The sequence below is a fragment of the Rhincodon typus genome, chromosome 25 (assembly GCF_021869965.1).
Source record: "Rhincodon typus isolate 14 chromosome 25, sRhiTyp1.1, whole genome shotgun sequence".
Classification (NCBI taxonomy): Eukaryota; Metazoa; Chordata; class Chondrichthyes; order Orectolobiformes; family Rhincodontidae; genus Rhincodon; species Rhincodon typus.
This window is the reverse complement of record NC_063356.1, coordinates 20,912,238-20,931,945: the sequence shown is the minus strand read 5'-3', so window position 1 is coordinate 20,931,945 and position 19,708 is coordinate 20,912,238. Positions and strand designations below refer to the sequence as shown.

At 38.8% G+C, this 19,708-nt stretch overlaps 1 protein-coding gene across 2 annotated transcripts in view; it reads right to left on the bottom strand.

Moving 5' to 3' along the window:
• Window positions 1–964: 964 nt before the first annotated feature.
• The window catches only part of LOC109916884 (zinc finger protein 76-like), a 64,851-nt gene continuing 46,107 nt past the window's right edge, over window positions 965–19,708 (bottom strand). Inside the window, exons 8-15 of one of the 2 annotated variants that reach the window (XM_020516633.2) lie at window positions 16,494–16,569; window positions 15,698–15,823; window positions 11,793–11,972; window positions 9,535–9,771; window positions 7,876–8,027; window positions 5,915–6,079; window positions 5,355–5,489; window positions 965–1,562 (exon numbers count right to left, since the gene is read on the bottom strand). In XM_020516633.2, coding sequence (XP_020372222.1) covers window positions 1,458–1,562; window positions 5,355–5,489; window positions 5,915–6,079; window positions 7,876–8,027; window positions 9,535–9,771; window positions 11,793–11,972; window positions 15,698–15,823; window positions 16,494–16,569 — 1,176 coding nt within the window. In that variant the 3' untranslated portion in view covers window positions 965–1,457. The remainder of the gene's footprint in view (window positions 1,563–5,354; window positions 5,490–5,914; window positions 6,080–7,875; window positions 8,028–9,534; window positions 9,772–11,792; window positions 11,973–15,697; window positions 15,824–16,493; window positions 16,570–19,708) is intronic. The other variant, XM_020516634.2, reaches the window with a different exon arrangement.

Sequence of the window (19,708 nt, the reverse complement as noted above, 5' to 3'; positions counted from 1 at the left end):
TACGGCCACGTCAGAGAGTTAACTTAGCTTTCAGACATGACTTACCTGTCACAAATCCATGCTGACCCTCTTCATTATCTGAAACCTGTTCATAGCCAGTCTGTCCCTTATAATAGATACTATTAACTTCTGGGTTTGCCACATTTATTGCTCATTCCTATTTACTTTGAAAAGATCTTCCAACAAAGTGATGGTGAACTTCCTTGATATTATCACTTATGTTGACAAGTTCTTATTGATCTATAAACTATACAAAAAATAATCCAAAATAAAAGTGGGAACTTTAACTACATGCAGTTTCTTTCAGGCTGAGGTGATGGTGGGAGCCTGTGTCTGACTAGGAGGCTGTGTTGGTTTGAACCTCACCACTCACTTCCTCCACATTCCCTGCACGGCACTTGGTCATCTGTCAGCCCACTGGTTCCTCACAAATACATTCCACAGTACCAGCCTGTAAACATGGGAGATTAACACTGCTGCACGTTTTACTCAGGTAAAGCAATTCTGGAGAATGGAAGCTTGATTCCATTCTCAACCAGATCTACCTTTACTTCCTAGACAACAAGGTGCAGGGCTGGATGAACACAGCAGGCCAAGCAGCATCATAGGAGCAGAGAGGCTGACGTTTCGGGCCTAGACCCTTCATCTTTACTTCCTGGTTTAATTGCTACATCCTTGATACTGTGCTATCTGGTATGGTCACATCTAATTCAATACAAATATTGCAAACTTTAATTACAACAAAATTCAAATTTTCCTGCCAGAATTAGCATATTGGTGTGAGTAGTAACATTATTAATGTCAGGAGAAACTAGCCTTGATTTTTAGTAAGTATATGATATTATAGTAATGGATGCCTGGTCAGAGCCAATATTCACCATTTCTCTCCCAACAGATCATGAAGTACTGCATAAACTATTGTTAAAAGGCAACTCAGAAATCAACACAAAAGTCAGCAAACAAGCACAGTTTTCAAAATTTATTTTCATATATATACATATACAGGTTCATATAGCATCAAATGCTGGACCTCAAAATGCGGCACACACATTTTGAAAACTTGTCACTGATTGCCCTTAAAATGGCCAGCCTGATATATTTCCCAACTCTGCACAGAAGCCAACCCTACACCAGTTTCAGTAAACATTTTTAATAAAAAGCAAAACTATGGAAATTTTCAATAAAACTATATCTTATATTGTACAAGTAAATCCACAAGTCTATCAATCAGTACAGCAGCTCTAAAACTCCTTTTCATCATAAAACCCTTACCATATTGTGTAAAATCACCTGAGTTGAGATCAACATACACACAGTAAATTATTAGTCCTGAGAAAAGACTCATTTTGTCTGTGAGTAGTTTAAGTTTGGTTCCCAGGATTTCATTGAACAATACTAGGTAGCAAACCACAGCTCACTCATTCCTGTATGTGGCACTTGATTCCTGGTCTCCATTTTCATGGATCATTATCCGTCATAACTGTATCCTGTGTCAATCCTTCATGCTGAATTGCTGCTGTTGCCATGCCAATAGCTTCCTCCAATGTCTGCTGTTCCTCCAGCTAAAGAGACAAATATTGATAGGCGATTACCAAATCAGCTGATGTGGTGAGGTCCTGAATTTCAGCTGATTTTAACATTATGCTGCTAGCTCATTAACTTGTACAATTCAGAAAGATAATTAAGAGAAGTGTAATGCCACTACTGTTGTAATTTGTCCTATTCCAAATGTTCGTCTCTCAACCAGTTGGCTACCAATTCATTTACTGTGTGAGGCTCCCTACTGTGCATAAATGACAATGACTGCATTTAAAAAGTAATTCATGGGGGTTGGAGCACTGTGTCACTCTGTGAATGTGATTTAGCAATTCACAATTGTTATGTTCTTTATGAAGGTTTACCCAAGTTAGATGATAGTAATATTTAAGTCACAAATACCATATACTTCTTTTGCTTGCATATCCTACTGACAGATCACAAATCCACAGGATTATGTTATATACCTTTGCTATTACATTATCAGATCATTTTTGATTACTTAAGAAACTAAAAGAAACCTTGTACCCTATCATTGCTACTACTGAAGTTATTGGATTTAATGTCCTGCAATAACTTTGACAAATGTAAAAAATTGTGTGTAGCTTTTAAAAAAAATCACCTGCTCTGATCAATCTTATTAGTCGAACAACCAAAATCATCATTCTCTTTTAAAAGGCTGTTGCTGAAATCCCTCCCCTTTTGATTTGAATGACATACAGGAACCTTGACCCACAGCAGTAAAAAGCAGAAATATTTCCTGCAGCACCATTATTTCAGAGGGAATGTAAACGCTCTACTAACACGTGATAATTATTTCTTTAGTTGAAGAATCAACCAGGGTGCCCAAAGTTGCTTTGCAGTGAGTAATGTCTGTGGCTATAAGCGATCAGAAGATAGCTCACCAGGGACTACATAAATTCACTTTAGCTTGTCCTCCAATTAACAATGGATTACAACTGAGGTCACTCAAAGCAGTAATGGGACTTCTACAGCTAATGGTTATCACATGTAATGGAGCTTTCATGGGGTTAAGGATCATATTAATCCCAGTGACTGGTTCCTTCACATAAATTGAGATACGAAGAATTAAATCTCCGATTTAGTGTAGTTGGAATTAATAATTTAGTCTATAATCAAACAAGCTACTACTTAAATATTTCAATTTTCATTGTTTCAATATAGTAATTTATCAGTACATTATCACAACCAGCTACTGTAAATTTATTTTTAAATACAGATTGGAGAATATTAAAAAAAATTAAGTAGCAAACTCAATAATCAAAGGTAAGTTTTCATATTCCATCCTTTAAATATCATTGAAGCAAATATTCTCATTTATATGTTTGAGTAACACATGACAGATGTACACAATTGGGAGCCTTGGTGTAATTAGGGATTCGCTACAAGTTAAAGTTTTGTGTCATTTTAGCTCACTAGCCCAGAAAAGTAAAAGGAATTAACAGGGATATACTTGCCTGAATACTGCAATGTTTTTCATCTTATTTAGGTAAAGCACTTTGCAATTAATCACTGGACATAAATTTATCAGGACATCCATATTTAATGGGAACAGATTGTTGGTAAAGTCATGACCAAACCTACTTTTCAAAACTAAAGTAATAATAATTTTGGTTCCCATTTATGACTACTAGAAACCCCCTCCATCTCCTCCACTGCATGCATTAGAGTAGATCTGGACAATACATGACAGAAACATAGAGAAGGTGTGGAAATAGTAGCAGAGAGAAAAGAGCAGTGAAGGAAATAATGACAATGGAAGAAATAAAATGACAACATCAACAGAAAAAAACCTCAATCCTCTTGAATGGGAACAGACACAAGGAAAGAAAAGCAGTGTAAAGGTAAACAACAAATAAAATTGTTCAAAACAAATTCAAACTGCTTCATCTAATTTACTTTTTCTGGACAAATTTATCTGCTATATTTCCTCAATGAACCTTCCTGTTTATATACAGTATGAAAATATATTAAGCATATTAATTACTCTTCTTGCTTGGGATATTTTGATTTGCAAAAATGCTAATAACAGCATGTAAAATTTTACAGTATATGACCTATTACTGTAAAAGTCAATTTTATAATTGCAGTACCATAATTCTAGGATCAAATAACATTTGGATTCAACTCATTGCCTACGTATGACTTTTAAAGTTAGCGAGCTATTAGCAGCCTCTTTGGGACCATTTAAGCTGTTACTTTGGGAACAATATGTAACAGGTCTATGTGTGCAGTGACACCAAAGTGGCATGATATAGGGCGTTAAATTGGTGACCTGACTTTGGAATGCACAACAGTAAAAAAAAATCAATAGCACCTCACGGATGTGGTGTAACTTAGCTTCATAGAAACGTAAACATAGAAGATAGGAACAGCAATGGCTTTTTGACCCCTCGAGCCTGTTCCGTCAGTGATTCTGACTGTGGCTGATCATTGAGCTCAATACCCATACTCCACCCTCCCCCTATAACTCTTGATCTCTTTAGCCACAAGAGCTAAATCTACTTCCTTCTTGAAAACAATGTTTGTCAACCACTTTTTGTGTTAGTGAATTCCACAGGTTCAGCACTCTCTGGGTGAAGAAATTTCACCTCATCTCAGCCCTAAAAGGTTTGCCCCTTATCTTTAGACTGTGATTTCTGGTTCTGGACTCGCCCACCATCGGGAGCAACCTTCCTGCATCTAAGCTGTCTAGTCCTGTTAGACTTTTATAGATATCTATGAGAACCCACACCCCTCATTCTTCTAAAGCCCAGTGAATGCAATCCTAACCAACTCAATTTCTCCTCATCAGTCTGTACTGCCATCCCAGGAATGAAGCCAATAGTCACTAGCTTCCATCTCCCCTTAGACTCTTTACTTTCCATTTGAGTTGAAGAATGTAGATTCACTTTGCCACTTCGGTGAAAGGAAGAGACAAATGTAACTCCAGAGTCCAGTGTTGATCCTGCATAGTATCACAATGGTTTGGTTTGGAGTATATCTCCAGTGCACTGACAACCAGAGTGGAATTTCCTGCGGAGAATGTCAGAAATAAAACTACTTCGATTGAAATGTGTTGAATACATCTCACATTGTCAGCGTCATTAAGGTTTTCCATATGGGAGCAGAGCTTTGTGCATGGCAGAGTCAGATTTGCAACAGGTAGCATTGCTGAGGTAGCAATGAAGCATTGAAGCAACTTGTCTAAGATCAGATGTCAAAGCATATTGCATCGTAAAAGCACCTGGCAGAAACCATCTCCCAGTTTAAACAATTACTATTACTTATGTCTCAATTTAAATTACTGTACTATTTTATCAGAGCATCTCTGTGAACATTGATTCTCTCTTTTCTACAATTTGCACAACACCACTTGTTCATTAAATAGTGCGCAGAATGGATTCACTGTCACAGAAAACTAATGACACAAAGTTGTGAATGAGATGACCCCCCCTCAAATATCTGGTTTACTGCCACTAACATCACAAATACAGTCCAAACCTTAATCTGAGGCACTCAGTACAGTAAAAAATATGCCAAGTGTTTTTTTTCTTAAAACTTTCTCCTGTAAATATTTCCCAGCAGCAGTTATCAACTCTTTAATGATTTAAGGTAAAGTGAACAAATTTTTACATAGCATCTTAATATTACCACAAATTACTATGGCATACTAATCATATGGTGGATTCAATTGGATGTACTGAATAGAATGATTTTCCATTATTTCATGGCTTATTATCTGTTTTTTTTTTAAAAGTGATATTGCAGCTTTAAACAGACACTGTTCAGTTTAACACATCATCAAGCTTACCCACCTGTACTGCTATCTGTGTGCCATTAGCAGTTGCTACCAATGCAACTTGCTGATGGTGCTGTACCACCTCAGCTGCATGAAGAGCTGCTAAAGCAGAGTCCCCCGTTACCATCCCATCCGATGTTACTATAGCAACCTGGCAAAATAAAGTTCACAAATGATGGTTAAGTAAAGCTTGTTGTACGTGTAAACTTTAACAATCTGTTTGTTTTAATCCATTTCAGTGAAACTGCATGTCAAAGTTGAGAATTCAGAATCTAAAAATACATTATAAATACACTGCTCACGAGGACAAGAAAAAGGTAAGTTTTGGGCTATTGAAGTTTGGTTATTTGAAGGGTTCCAGACATGAACAATTCCATGAAGACTGTCAATGATACCTCACAGGAGATGGATTTTAGCAGTGCCATGACAGCAAACTGCTGTCCACAAAATAGATCATACCTAACTTTTTTGCCTTCAAAGATAAAATTGATTAGCAGGATGAACAATTGCATTTAATATTTTCACCGTCTTTAATTATATCCATCTCAAGTAATGATGCTGCAAGTTGTGACACACCTGTTGTGCTTCTGTACCATCTGCTGTGACCATGGTAACTGTATGAGCTCCCGGTGATCCTGTGAGGTCACCTTCATGTGTGGGTACAGCGATTGTAGTACCATCCTGAGTTACCATGGTGATAGCTGTTCCCAGGGCCTGCAAGTCTTCATGTGATAGACTAACCTGCAATTAACAATGTTCTTCTTTAGGAAAATGTTGAAATGATTACTGCTAAATAATAATAAACATTTCAAACTTACAAAAATGCTTGCATATGGTTTTGGTCTCCTTACTTGAGAAAGGATGTACAGGCACTGGAAGGGAGTGCAGAGGAGGTTCACTAGGTTGGTTTGGGAGTTAACAGGGTTGGCTTATAGGAGAGACTGAGTAGACTGGGACTATACTCATTGGAATTTAGGAGAATGAGGATGGATCTTATAGAAACATATAAAATTATGAAAGGAATAGATAGGACAGAAGCAGGGAGATTGTTTCTAGTAGCAGGTGAGACTAGAACTAGGAGGCATAGCCTCAAAATAAGACGGAGCAGATTTACAACCGAGTTGAGGAGGGTTGTGTATCTATGGAATCCCCTGCCCAGTGAAGCAGTTGAGGCTACCTTGTTGACTGTTTTTAAGACAAGGATAGATAGATTTGTGAACAGTAAAGGAATTAAAGGTTATGGTCAGTGGGCGGGTAAGTGAAGCTGAGTTCACGAAAAGGTCAGCCATGATCTTATTGAATGGCAGGGCAGGCTCGAGGAAATAGGTGGCCTACTCCTGTTCCAATTTCTTCTGTTCTTATATGGGGTCTACCAAGCATGGTTAATCAGGGAGTACTCTATTATTAAATTGTCAACTGGTGTAAGAGAATAAAGGAATTAACTCTAATGGCACAACACAACAGTCTATTTCTCACCCATGCCAGAAATAGCTTAGGAATCCATTGGCCACTGTTTCAATGATGATATCATAACTCCAGTTCATCAGGAATAAGCTTTGCTATTAATAGTATTGAGCATCTTTGGAGGAAAAAGACTTGAAAGATTTGCATTTACATAACACCTTGTACACACCACAGGACATCTCCAAGTATTTCACAGGTGATGAGGTACTTTTACAGCATTGTAGCTAAGCTGCACATAGATAGCTTGCACCCAACAATGACTAGATAATCTGTTCTTGTGATATTGGTTGAGTGATGAATATGTTGGCATGGGATCTATTTCGTCCATTTGAGAGAGCCTAACATTTCAACAATATGACAGCACCTCTGGCACAACCGCATCCATCTGTCCTGCACTGTAGGGTCAGCCTGATTTTGTTTCCATGTTCTGAAATAGGACTGAAACCAAAATCTTCTGATTCAGAGACGAGAGATTGACTGAGTGATTGACAACAAATTTTAAAAGAATAAACAACCCTATTTTTCTCCCTGTCTTAGTGGGTGAAGTGTGTTACTGAGCTACACAGTGCAGGTCTCAGGGTTCAAACCACACCCCCCCCACCCCCACCACCAAGTCTGTGATAAGTTGTTTGAATTAGTTGGAGAAACCGCTGGGGATAAAATTGGCCTCAGTCTGCTGAATGGAGGAGCAATACATTAGCTGGATTTCTTGTTCTTGATTGTTTATTAATGGCACCCACTGGAACATCCAAGTTTAGTGGTATCAAAGAGAACTCAGATTTGGTTGTACTGCCCTTTCTGATCAAATAGCCTGTCAAAGCTCACCACTGAGGCTCGTGGATGATGATGGATGGTTACTTGAGCAAGATGGCAAAGGATACACAGCACTAATGGAAACAATCCCACCATCTGAGCGAAACCACAAGGAGAAGAGGGGGAGAAAGTCTGTAAAAAGCTTTAAAAGATTGCTAACGTTCTTGTGGTCACATTTCAGCCAGAATATAATCACAATGATTTCGTAGGTGAAGGTGTAAATGACCACACAATTCAAACACAAAGATCTTCAGTCATACCTGCTGAGTACCATCCTGTGATATAAGGGCTACTTGAGATCCAAGCCCATCTTGGGTTACCATGGTAACCTGGGTAGGAATTCCACCGTCACCTTCAACCCCTGAAAGGTACGTGAAGCGCGGCCTTTTCAATGCAGGTTCAATAACTGTTGCTATGAATTAGTCAAATATATGGAATTAAAGAGATTGAGTTCAACACAAATGAAAACAAAGATGTCATGAGCACTCACATTCAGAAAATATAAAGCACGGCCAAAATTATTAACGGTAAGATGGCAATTTCATTGATCTTTTACTCCAGATTCAGACACAGAACCCCAGGGAACTGTTTCCATTCATAACAATTAAATGGATTTTATATGGTAACTTTCGTTTCCATGACATCTACCTATAAAGGTGTCTGCAGCTGGAGCTAAGAACATGGTAGGTACAGCGTTTGGGACAGATGATGTGGAATAATGCAGCAGCCGTAATATATTTATGCGCAGTTATTATAACAGAAGGCAAATAGTCCAGAATCCTTTCTATTTAGCCAAGAGCTCAGAATTGAATTTTGCTCTATAAGTAACAGATTATGTAACGTCATCTTCACAGGGAGACTTATTGGTGCATTTATGCAGAATCCCAAAATCACTCACCATTCTAAACGTACAATCACATGCAAAAAAACATAATAAAAGAACTGACAAATCTCCTACTATATTACTATTATGAATGCTCCCTTCATCTAATCTTTGGGAATTGCCCATTCTGTTGTCACAACTTCTCCGAGTCACTGTCCCTTAACTTCTCTCCACGTACTGTCTTGTTTCACATAACTCACTTCACCACAATGGCATGAAACTGTCCTGATGACTATATCCATCACTTGATCTTTCACTTGCTTGCCTCTTCATGTTCTCTTGATCACTTCAATCTATGCTGTCCCTCAAACTCATCCCAAACACTGATGAGGCCATAAAGCACCATGACACTCAGAATATGCTCCCAACAGGAGCCAAGGAGTCTCCTGGAAAGGCAAGAAAATAAGTCTTCAAAAACCCTAAACCAATTCAAGAAAGAAAATCTGGGAAATCCCTCTTGATCTCCATCAGGTGATCAAAATGAATTCAGTAGACCGCAGTGGCCATGATGTGATATTACCTACAAAAGCAGAATCATACAGCTACATTTTGAACTGTTGCAGAAAATCTGCACTTACTGCACAAGCCAATAATTTAAACAAAAAGTGAAAAAGTACCCCCGCACAAGGAAAAAGCTCCTATCATCTAGATTATTTTATATTTGCATAAATTTGGTACCTGACCATTTATTTTTCCTATTTCATCCAGTTTGCCCACACTGATACGGCCTAGCTCCTTCAATACTTTATTCAGGAATGTGGATGTTTTGTCACCCGCAAGGTGTAATTCTTCTAACATCAAAAAATCCTTTTAAAATACAGATACAGAAGTCACAATTAACTGCAAAAGCTGTGTAAATTTTTATTGCCCACAAGAACAAGGCTGAGAGCCAACAAGTAATTTTCCAAGTGCTTAAAAAGTCTATCATTCGAACGAATGCAACACCTCATCACTCTTCATGGGAAGATTGCTTAAATGATACAAGGACAACTGAAGAGCATTGACAATAGTTAATGACAACCACTTGACAACCTACCTTGCTGGTGTTGTTGCTGTTCAAACAAGGCCTGCTCACTTTCTTCTGTCGCTTCCATGTCTCCATGCGCAGTGCGTTTGTGTGTGGCTAACGTAGAAGTCTGCCGATACGTCTTTCCACAGTGGTTGCAGTTATATGGCTTGGAATGTGTGTGGACCACATGGTGTTTGTACAGGCTGGAATACTCTGTGAAACGTTTCCCGCAGCCTGGTACTGTACAAACATAGGGCTTCTCTCCTGAGAGTGAATAAAGTTAATCAGGAAAAATTTGAATTTTCCAACTAAAATCAAAACACAGGAGCCTTTGTTTATAATATTGTTAACAGTCGACATATTTTAACATATTTTATTCGGTGCAGACTGTAATGCATCAAATTGCTTATAAATCTCTCTAGCTCACTGAAGTTGAAGTGGAATTCCCTCTCTAACAGCACTGAGTTTACTAGCACAAAACAGACTGCAGTGGCTCAAGAAAGCAGCTCAACACCATCTTCTCAAAGGCAACTCGGGATGGGGAATAAATGCTGGTCCAGCCAGCAATGCTCACATCCAATGAATGAATTTTTAAAAAACTGCAGAATGGAGTCATAATTTTGGAAAGGAAAATACTTCACGTTTAATTCTAGTCTCCTGTAAACTAGACTCACTTGCCTTTAGGCTAATTTTCTGACGTCCTCATCTGGAGATCCCAACTGTTGATTGGTTGTGTTTCCAAAGGAGCTCAGAGCTGAAATCTGAGCATCTGTACCCTATCTAGCTAGAATTCCTGAACAGCAGCCAGAAGGTGGAACAGTGGCTGATCCTCCCTACCCTCTCTGGTCAGCCTCTGATTGCTAACCCAATTTGTACCTTCGTTGAGGACAGCCAACTCAGTATATATGAAAAGCTACTGAACTAGGGATCTTTTGGGCTGCAAAATCTGATGCTCCAGCAGATAGGACCTTCAGTAAATTCACTTTCTAATGCTTAGTTGATAAAGATATTCCTTGCACAAACTTACTAAACAACTTATGTCTGATTCTAGAGCAAAATCAGGTTAGAGAAGCCAGAAGTCTTGAATATACAGAATAGAAACAGAAACAGAAACAGAGCATTTGATCGTTTGAGCCTGCTCAGCCACTCAACATGATCATGACTGATCTGATTGTGTTTTGAATTTCACATTCCCATCTACTCCGATAATCTTTGATTCCCTTGCCTCACACGACTTTCAGTTGGCAGAGTTTTGACATTCTACAGCATTTAATCCAGAGATAATGAGATGAAGGGAACTGCTGATGCTCAAAGCACTTCAACTTCATTAAAATGTGATGATATTTTAAAACTGTATCACGAATAAACATTAAATTTTATACAATATGTTCAAGTTTTTAATCAAACCAGCTACCCTCTGTAGGGAAGTTCATGTTTAAGATTTAGTTTGATTTACTTATCATTGTAACTGATGGTAGTCAATGTGGGGCACTAGTATCATACAACTGACTCTCCAAAGGTGACAAGGGAAACCCACCATATACGGTTTAGTTACAGAAAAAATGCTGCAAAAACTGTCAAGGTTGAATGAGCAAAGCTCCAGCAATATAGTATCCCCACCTATCGTTTACTCCTTACCTCCTCCTCCACTTTATCTTCTGCATATAAACTAACATTTTCCCAGCTACCATCAGCTCTGAGGAAGGGTCACTCGACCCGAAACATTAACTCTGATTTCTCTCCACAGATACTGCCAGACCTGCTGAGCTTTTCCAACAATTTCTGTTTTTGTTTCTGATTTACAGTGTCTGCAGTTCTTTCAGAATTTTGCCAGTAATTTGTTTATGTTTCAGATATCCAGCATCCACAGTTCTTTGCTTTATATTAGATTTGCAAACTTTTGTAGAATCTGCATCAAATTATTTAGCCTTTTCACTTGAAACAAGCATGGACGCAAACATATCACAAAAGCTGCCACAATGCAGTGAAATTACATTGTGCAGCATATACATGCTTTAACATGTTGGCATGCTTATGAAATTTCTCTGTTTCTTGTTTGAGCAGAGTTGCTGATCCATTAAATAGCAAAGGAATTTCATACAAACATCCATGAATACAATCATACCCTGTCACACATTGCAATTTCACCTCATAACATCTAACAGTTTAACTAAATACAATCTCATGGGAAATTTTCTACCTATTCACTCGATTTAATTTGCTACATGCTCCAGCAGTGTGGCTGTATAAATCACTTCAGCTTTGTGTTCAACACTGCAACATACCTGTGTGAATTCTCATGTGGTTCTTATAGTTAGTTGCACTGGCAAACCCTCGACCACAGCCCGGTTCACAGCAGATATATGGCCTTTCTCCTGTATGTGTTCTGATGTGAACTTTACGGATATTGGAAGTGGTAAAGGATCGACCACAGCCTTCAAATGGACACTTGAATGGCCGCTCACCTGTTCAAAAAGCAGACCCATTGTTATTTGGTAGAAAAATATCTATTCCTTGATTAAGTTACTGCCAAATTGTGTTCATATTAGCCACTTCAGTTATTTACTCAAGGCATGCTGATGGCTTAGTGAGTAATTGCATTGTATACTGTGATACAGAATCATACATGGTCCCATGTTCAATTTCTGAATTAGTTGATCTTCGCTGCAATAATGAAGGGAGCATTGCAATATCCTTCAACGTCATCAGAGTAGAAATGGAGAATATCAAGCAAGGTTTTCACTCCTGATCACCATGAAATGTGACTTTAGGTAGTGGGTACATATTTGCAGAATTAGACGAAAGAATGATTATGCTTGGCTGTGATCTTCACCTGCCTCTACCATATTCACATTGACAATGGATAAATCTCCATATTCAAATATAAAAATAACTGCTGTGAGAGTGCATATTAAACATACTGGAACCTGGAGAACCACAATCTGTCATGAGAAAGACAGAGAGAAGGGGGGTAAAATTAAATTGAGAACAGATGAAATGAATTTCCAGTTATACTGAATCCTTGTTAATTTCCCTACCTCTCCCCCATCTTTGATGGTGTGCATTGCCCTTAAAGGGCTCTGCATGTAAATTCTTTAATTAGGAACATGGGTGATTTACTAGTGGTGGTTAATAAATGAGAAAAAAAATCACAGGTGATTTAGTGTTGGGGAGGAGTGAAAAGTTGTGTGTAAGAGCACTTCTGGACATAAAAAACCTTTGTTAATTGTGACCAGGTAAATGACTTCTTCCCCTAATCTCCCACTCTTATCAGACAGTGCACAATTGATGACTCAGCACATTGCAGATTTACCAAATATGTAACTGGAACCCCAAGCTGCAATCTTCCCCCTGAGGATGGGATGAACGAAGGACAAGTTACAAGGAATTGCTTTTATGCGTGTCTAAGTTACATTACCGCAGGCTACCTTCATACCAACGTCCCCAATTTTTAAATGGGGAGTATGAATGCAGTGGTACAGCTTCAATTCATATTACACTGTTCACAAAAAGCTTTGCAACCAACAATATGCTTTTAAAGTATAGCCACTGTCATTTCAAGCAAAATGAGGAAGACTGAGCAAATACATCTCCAGAATTCCTAAGTCAAGCTGAACCTTAATCCAGGTAAATAATACTCAAATATTTATATGTTCAATAGTTCACATATTAATTGCTTTTAATAAACTTACAGCACATTTTAAAAGTGCTTAAAGGAGCCCCAATACAAGGATTTACAAATTGGCTACACTTTTTCTAAAGTTTATACAATATACAACTTTTGGCAAACCATTCATACAGTCATAAGCTCATTTGGCAGAGAAACAGGCCCTTCGACCCATCATGTCTATGCCAACCAGCAACTATCAAATGACATTAACCCCCATTTACCTGTACTTGGTCCATAATGTACTACACCCTGGCATTTTAAGTGCTCATTTAGATCTTTTTTTAAATGTTATGAGAGTACCTGCCTCCACCACCCTCTCAGACAGCACGTTCCATATTTCTACCACCCTCTGGGTGAAGAAAATCTCTCTCGGGTCTCCAACAAACGACTTGCTTCTCACTTTAAACTTATGTTCTCTGGTCTTAGATACATCTGTCATGGGAAAAAGACTCTCTCACAATCTACTCTGTCTATGCCTCTCATAATTTTATATACTTCAATCAGATGTCTCCTCAGCCAGCCCTGCTCCATGGCAAACAAACCCAGCCAATCCAGTCTCTTCTCATAACAGAGACTTTTCATCCCAGGCAACATCCTGGTGTATCTCCTCTGCATCATCGCCAGGGCAATCACATCCTTCCAATAGTGCAACGACCAGAACTTACAATAAGATTGTACTGTCATGTGTACTTGAGTACAGAATTATAGGAGTACACAGTGAAAAGTGTACAGTTGCCATTCTCCGGTACCATCTTAGGTACAAAAACTCGTATTCCATTTGTGGCCTGACCAATGGTTTATAGAGTTATAACAAGACCTCCTTACTCCTATATTCTACATCCCAAATAATGATGGCAAGCATCCCATATGGCTTCACCCTGTCTACTTGCACTGATGCCTTCAGGGTTCCATGGATTTGAACACCAAGGTCCCTTTGTTCCTCAGTATCTCCTAGGGACTGGCTATTCATTGTATATATCTTTCCCGTATTGGACACCCCCAAAATGCACCACCTCAGACTTATCAGGATTAAATTCCATTTGCCATTGCTGTGCCCAATTTACCAGCTGACCAGCATCAGACTGCAGCCTGAATCTATCCTCCTCAGTATCAAACACACCGCTAATTTTCATGTCATCTGCAAACTTACTCATTATACCTTCTACACTCACATCCAAGTCGTTAACGTACATAACAAAAAGCAAGGGTCCCAACACTAATCCCTGTGGTATACTGCTGGTCACAGGCTTCTGATCACAAACACATTCCCCCAACATAACCTCTGCCTCCTGTTTGCTGGCCAATTTGCCTTGGATCTCATGGGCTCTTACCTTTTTGTCTAGTCTCCCATGTGAGACCTTGTCAAAGCACTTGGTGAAGTCCATGTAAGCCACATCAATTGCACCACCCTCATCAATATATTTAATTACCTTTTCAAAAAAGTCAATTAAATTTGTCAGACGCGATCTACGTTTAACAAATCTGTGCTGACCATTCCAAATCAATCCTTGCCTTTCCTAGTGTTGATTAATTCTGTTCTTCAAAATTATTTCTAATAATTTCACTACCACAGGCATTAGACTAATTGGTCTATAATTATCTGGCCTAATCCTGCCGCCCTTTTGAACAAAGGAACCACAATAGCTGTCCTCCAATCATCTGGCACTTCACCTGTGGCCAGCGAAGTATCAAATATCTCCGCCAGGGCCCCAGTCTCCCTCCTTGCTTCCCGTAGCAATCTGGGATCCTGGGGATTTATGCACTATCCTTTTCCTTTTCCATATGTCAAACAATCCATTTGCGTCATCTTTCAGCACTGTATCTTAATTAATGCCAGTAAGAAATGTGGACTTTATTAACTTCGGACATTTGGCCAAGATTTCAATCCAGTCCCCTCCAGAAGTTGTGTACACTGTGGCCTGATCTGTGTTTAAACAAAGAGCAAAACTACAGTACTGAATCAAAATGATTTCTTACCAACAGCATCTTTTCAGTCAGTATGTTCTGATACCTCACAAAAGTTAACTTGCAAGTGATGCTTGACAGGGTGGTATAGGAATAGGAGTAGGCCATTCAGCTTTTGGAACCTGCCTCCACTCATTCAGTTTGATCATGGCTGATCAAAGACTCCAATGTCTTTATCCACTACATCCCCATAATTTCTACCTCAAATATAATTCTGTGCTTGATTCTATCTTTTCAGTATCACTCACTAATTCATTAATCTGTAGGCAATAAGTGTTGGCAGGTATTCACCAGCAAACTGGATCTTGACTTCACCTGATGTCCACACAATTTAGAGACTTTTCACTATGAGTTCACTAAGGAAATGATTAGGAATGAACCACATTCAGCTAAGGCACAACATAGCAAAGTGGAACAAATAACTAAAGATAAAATGTACATTTTGTTCTAAATCAAGTCAAAGTCATAAATACAAATTTAAAAATTGGTTCACATAACAATCCATACAGTTAAGGTATAATAATCTATGTAATTGCTACAGAGTTATTACTCAACCTGTGTGTGTTCTAATATGCTTCTGTAAGTCTCCTGATGTTTTGAATGCTTTATTACATGTGTCTTCAGGGCATTTGTATGGTTTTTCTCCTGTGTGCGTCCTGGTGTGACTTTTCAATCCATAACCTGGAATTGAACAAAAAAGAAATGTAACAATACAGAACTCAAAGAAGGAAAGCAAGCAAAGTGGCTGCATTCTGCTAAAGTTCCAAGAAGTTCAAAATAATGTATAGCTAATTAAAGTAATAATTATTTTTTAAAAAATAGTTGTTTGGGTGACCTGCTGCAGTTCTCATATGTCAAGGAATTCTTCACATCTGGGTCAAGATGTTAGCTGACAAAGGGAAACAAGACACACACTGATAGGAAGGAAGACAAAAATGCTTAAGGACATTAATAGGCCTTTCTTGAGCATTCCTGGTGACAGCTAATGGGAGATTTTTAAATTTTTTGGAATGTAAGCCATGAATGGGGAAGAATGGGGAAGACTCTGGACAGCTTAAAGGCACTGCACCCACTTACAGTACACAAACTATCATCCTGTTGAGGTTAGATCAATCAAGCGCAAATCAATGATCAAATCTGCAACTGTCCTCATCTCCTGAGTCATCTGCTTACCAGTAAACCCACTGAGGCACAAACATAGTCACAACTCTCTCATTATAACAGCAAAGTAAGGTTCATACCCAATACGTCTCAATTTCAATTTGAAAATACAATTTTTAACAACTAAACTAACATAATTTTCCCAGAATATGAACCCGACTTCCTGTACAGTTGATGTTTCAGTCGCTACCTGTAGCAAATGCTTTTCCACAGCCTGGTTGTTCACATCGGTATGGTCGATCTCCAGTATGAGCCCGCTCATGAACCTTTAATGTAGCAAAAAGAAAGTGTAATTAAAACTCAACACTCTTTTATGTGTCCGTCACTATGTCACAAAGAAAAAAACTGTTTTGCAGATATGCAGTGTTGCTCTAAATGGATTTTAAGTGCCTTCCTTAAGTGATTGTATGTTTGGTTCATTGCTACTTTACAGGACTGAATCAGATTACAGCTTACTTGCCACCATTTACACTCATTGTCTAAACCCTGAAATTACATCACTATGGTAAACCTTGTCATACCATTGTTTCCATTTGTGCGTGGGTCTCCTCCAGGTACTCTGGTTTCTTACCACAGTCCAACGTTGTGCAGGTTAGGTGGATTGGCCGTGCTAAATTGCCCATAGTGCTCAGAGATGTGCGGGTTAGGTGGATTAGACATGGGGAATGCAGGGTTACAGGGATAGGGTGGTGGATTCTGGGTGGGATGCTCTTCGGAGTGTCAGTGTGGATTCAATGGGTTGAATGGCCTACTTCCACACCGTAGGGATACTATGATTCTATGAATTTTTTTCAATGGCCCTTCATCTTCCTGTCTCTTCTCCCAGAGGTGTTTCGTCTCTCAAGGATATAAATGCATGGGCGCTCATTGCTCCCTTGTACCTTGCTTGACAACCCAGTACCCAATGCCAGTTGTGTTCTCCCCCAATATTCAGATGTACACTTCTTCATTACAACTTGCCAGGCAACAAGTTGGGGAAACCCTTGCTGATGTTTTCCCTCTCTCCAACCCAAGGACACTGATGAAAAGTATTGCATCCTATCTCCTACATTTTCTGAGAACAAAGAAGTGACACAAACCAGGAATAGAACAAAATTTACTTCTCTTATTAAGCCAATAGAGATATGGGTTTAGTTATTGCTCGGTATGTACAAATTAAAATAAGTTAAGAAGTGTATTAAATTGAAAGAAAAAGCTTATAAAGGAGGCTAAAGTCAGTGATAGCCCCAAAGGCTGGGATAAATTCAGAATCTAGCAAAGGAGACTGAATAGATAATAAGGACAGAGAAAATCAACAATGCAGACAAACTGCAAGGAAAATAAAAGCTGACAATAACAGCTTCTTTAAATATATGTAAAGGAAGTGTGAGGTCAAAGTTAACAATAGGCTCCTTAGAAAATAAATTTGGGGAGATGGTTTTGGGGAACAAGGAAATGGCAGAGGAGTTAAATATTTTCCATCAGTCTTTACACTGGAAGATACTTCGATCATTCCATTAATACTAAAAAATAAGGGGTGGAATTAAGTACCATCACTATTGCTGAAATAGTAATATCAGACAAATAAGTCCCCTAGCCCTGATGGCTTGTAGCCTGTGATCCTAAAAGAGGTAGCTACAGAGATAGTGGATGCGTTATTTGTAATTATCCAAATATTGTTGGATTCTGGAGAAGTACCAGAGAATTGGAAAACTGTGAATGTGACACCCCTATTCAAAAAGGGAGGGAGGCAAAAAGTGGGTAACTGTAGGCCGATTAGCCTAACATCTATTATTGGAAAAGTATTGGAATCAATTATTAAGGAAATAATAGCAGAACATTGGGAAAATTATGACCTAATCAAGCTGAGTCAGCATGGCATCATGAAAGGGAAATAGTGTCTGAATATTTTATTAAAGTTCTTGAGGAAGTCTCAACCAGAGTGGATAGAGGGAGACCAGTATTCACACTTCCAGAAGGCATTCGACAATGCACCTCACAAAAGGTTAAGACATAAGCTAAGCACCCATGGTGTTGGAGGTAGTATATTGGCATGAATAGAAAATTGGCTCATGGGCAGGAAACAGCAAGTGGGACTAGGGAGTTTCCTTTTCAGGTTGGTAACCCCTGACCACAGGGATCAATGCTGGAAGTGCAATTGTTTACAATATATATTAATGACTTGGAGGAAGGGAGTGAACGTGCTGTAGCCAAATTTGCAGACAACACAAAAATAGGTGGAAAGACGAATTGTGAAAGGGATACAAACAGTTTACCGAGAGACATTGATAGCTAAAATGTACTTATTGATAGGAAAGCAATCAAAAAGTTGGATAAAGGAGTATAATGTGAGAAGATATGGAGTTGTTCACTTTGGAAGGGAAATAAAAACAATTTAAATGGAGAAAAAGAACAGCAGAAAGCTGCAACACAAAGGGACTTGGGGTATTTGTGTACGATACACAAAGAGCTAGCACTCCGGTGCAGCAGGTAATCAGGAAGGTTAATGAAATATTGGCCCTTATTTTAAGAAAGTTGGAGTGTAAGAGTAGGGAAGTCTTACTGCAACTATATAATGTGCTGCGAAGACTACATCTAGAAAAGTATCAGCAGTTTTGGTCTCCTTATTTAAGTAGAGATATCATTTTATTGGAGGCATTTCACCGAAGGTTCACTAGGATGGTCCTTGGTTTGGAGGGATGGTCTTATGAGCAAAAGCTAAAGAGGTTAGGACTCAATTCACTGGAGTTTAGAAGAATAAGAGATCTGGGTGAAACATAGTAGAGTCTTAAGGGCCTTGACAGGGTAAATGCTGACATTACGTTTCCCCTCATGGGAGAGGCTAGGATCAGAGGGCAGAGGCTCAGAACCAAGGGACACCAATTTAAAGATAGAGATGAGGAGGAATTTCTTCTCTTAGAGGGTTGAGTGTCTGTGGAGCTCCTTGCCACAGAGAGCTGTGGTAGACAGCAGAAACCTTGTGTATATTTAAGGCTGAAATAGACTCTTGATCAATAGTGGAATCAGCGTTACAACAAAAGGGCAGGAAAATAGATGTGACGAAATTCCGTTCAGCATGATCCTATTAATAGCGGAGCAGGCGAGAGGGGCTGACCAGACTACTCATGTTCCTATTTGTAATGGTCTTACAGTTGTAACTCTTTTTTCAGTAATTCCCTTGCAAGTTTGTGCAATGTTGATCTGCAGCACTAATACGTCTGTCCTCCCACTCCAATCAAAATATCAAGTAAAGCAAAACTCAAAGCAGAAAATGGAGGATTTATTTATAGCAATATTGTGGGTGACACAAAAATGTGCAATATTTTTTCCACGTTTTTTTTTCATTGTGTCCTGGCATTCTGAATATGAAATAGGCAAAATGCACTCAACTAGTTTCGTGCATGATTTAAAAAGCAATCAGATTCA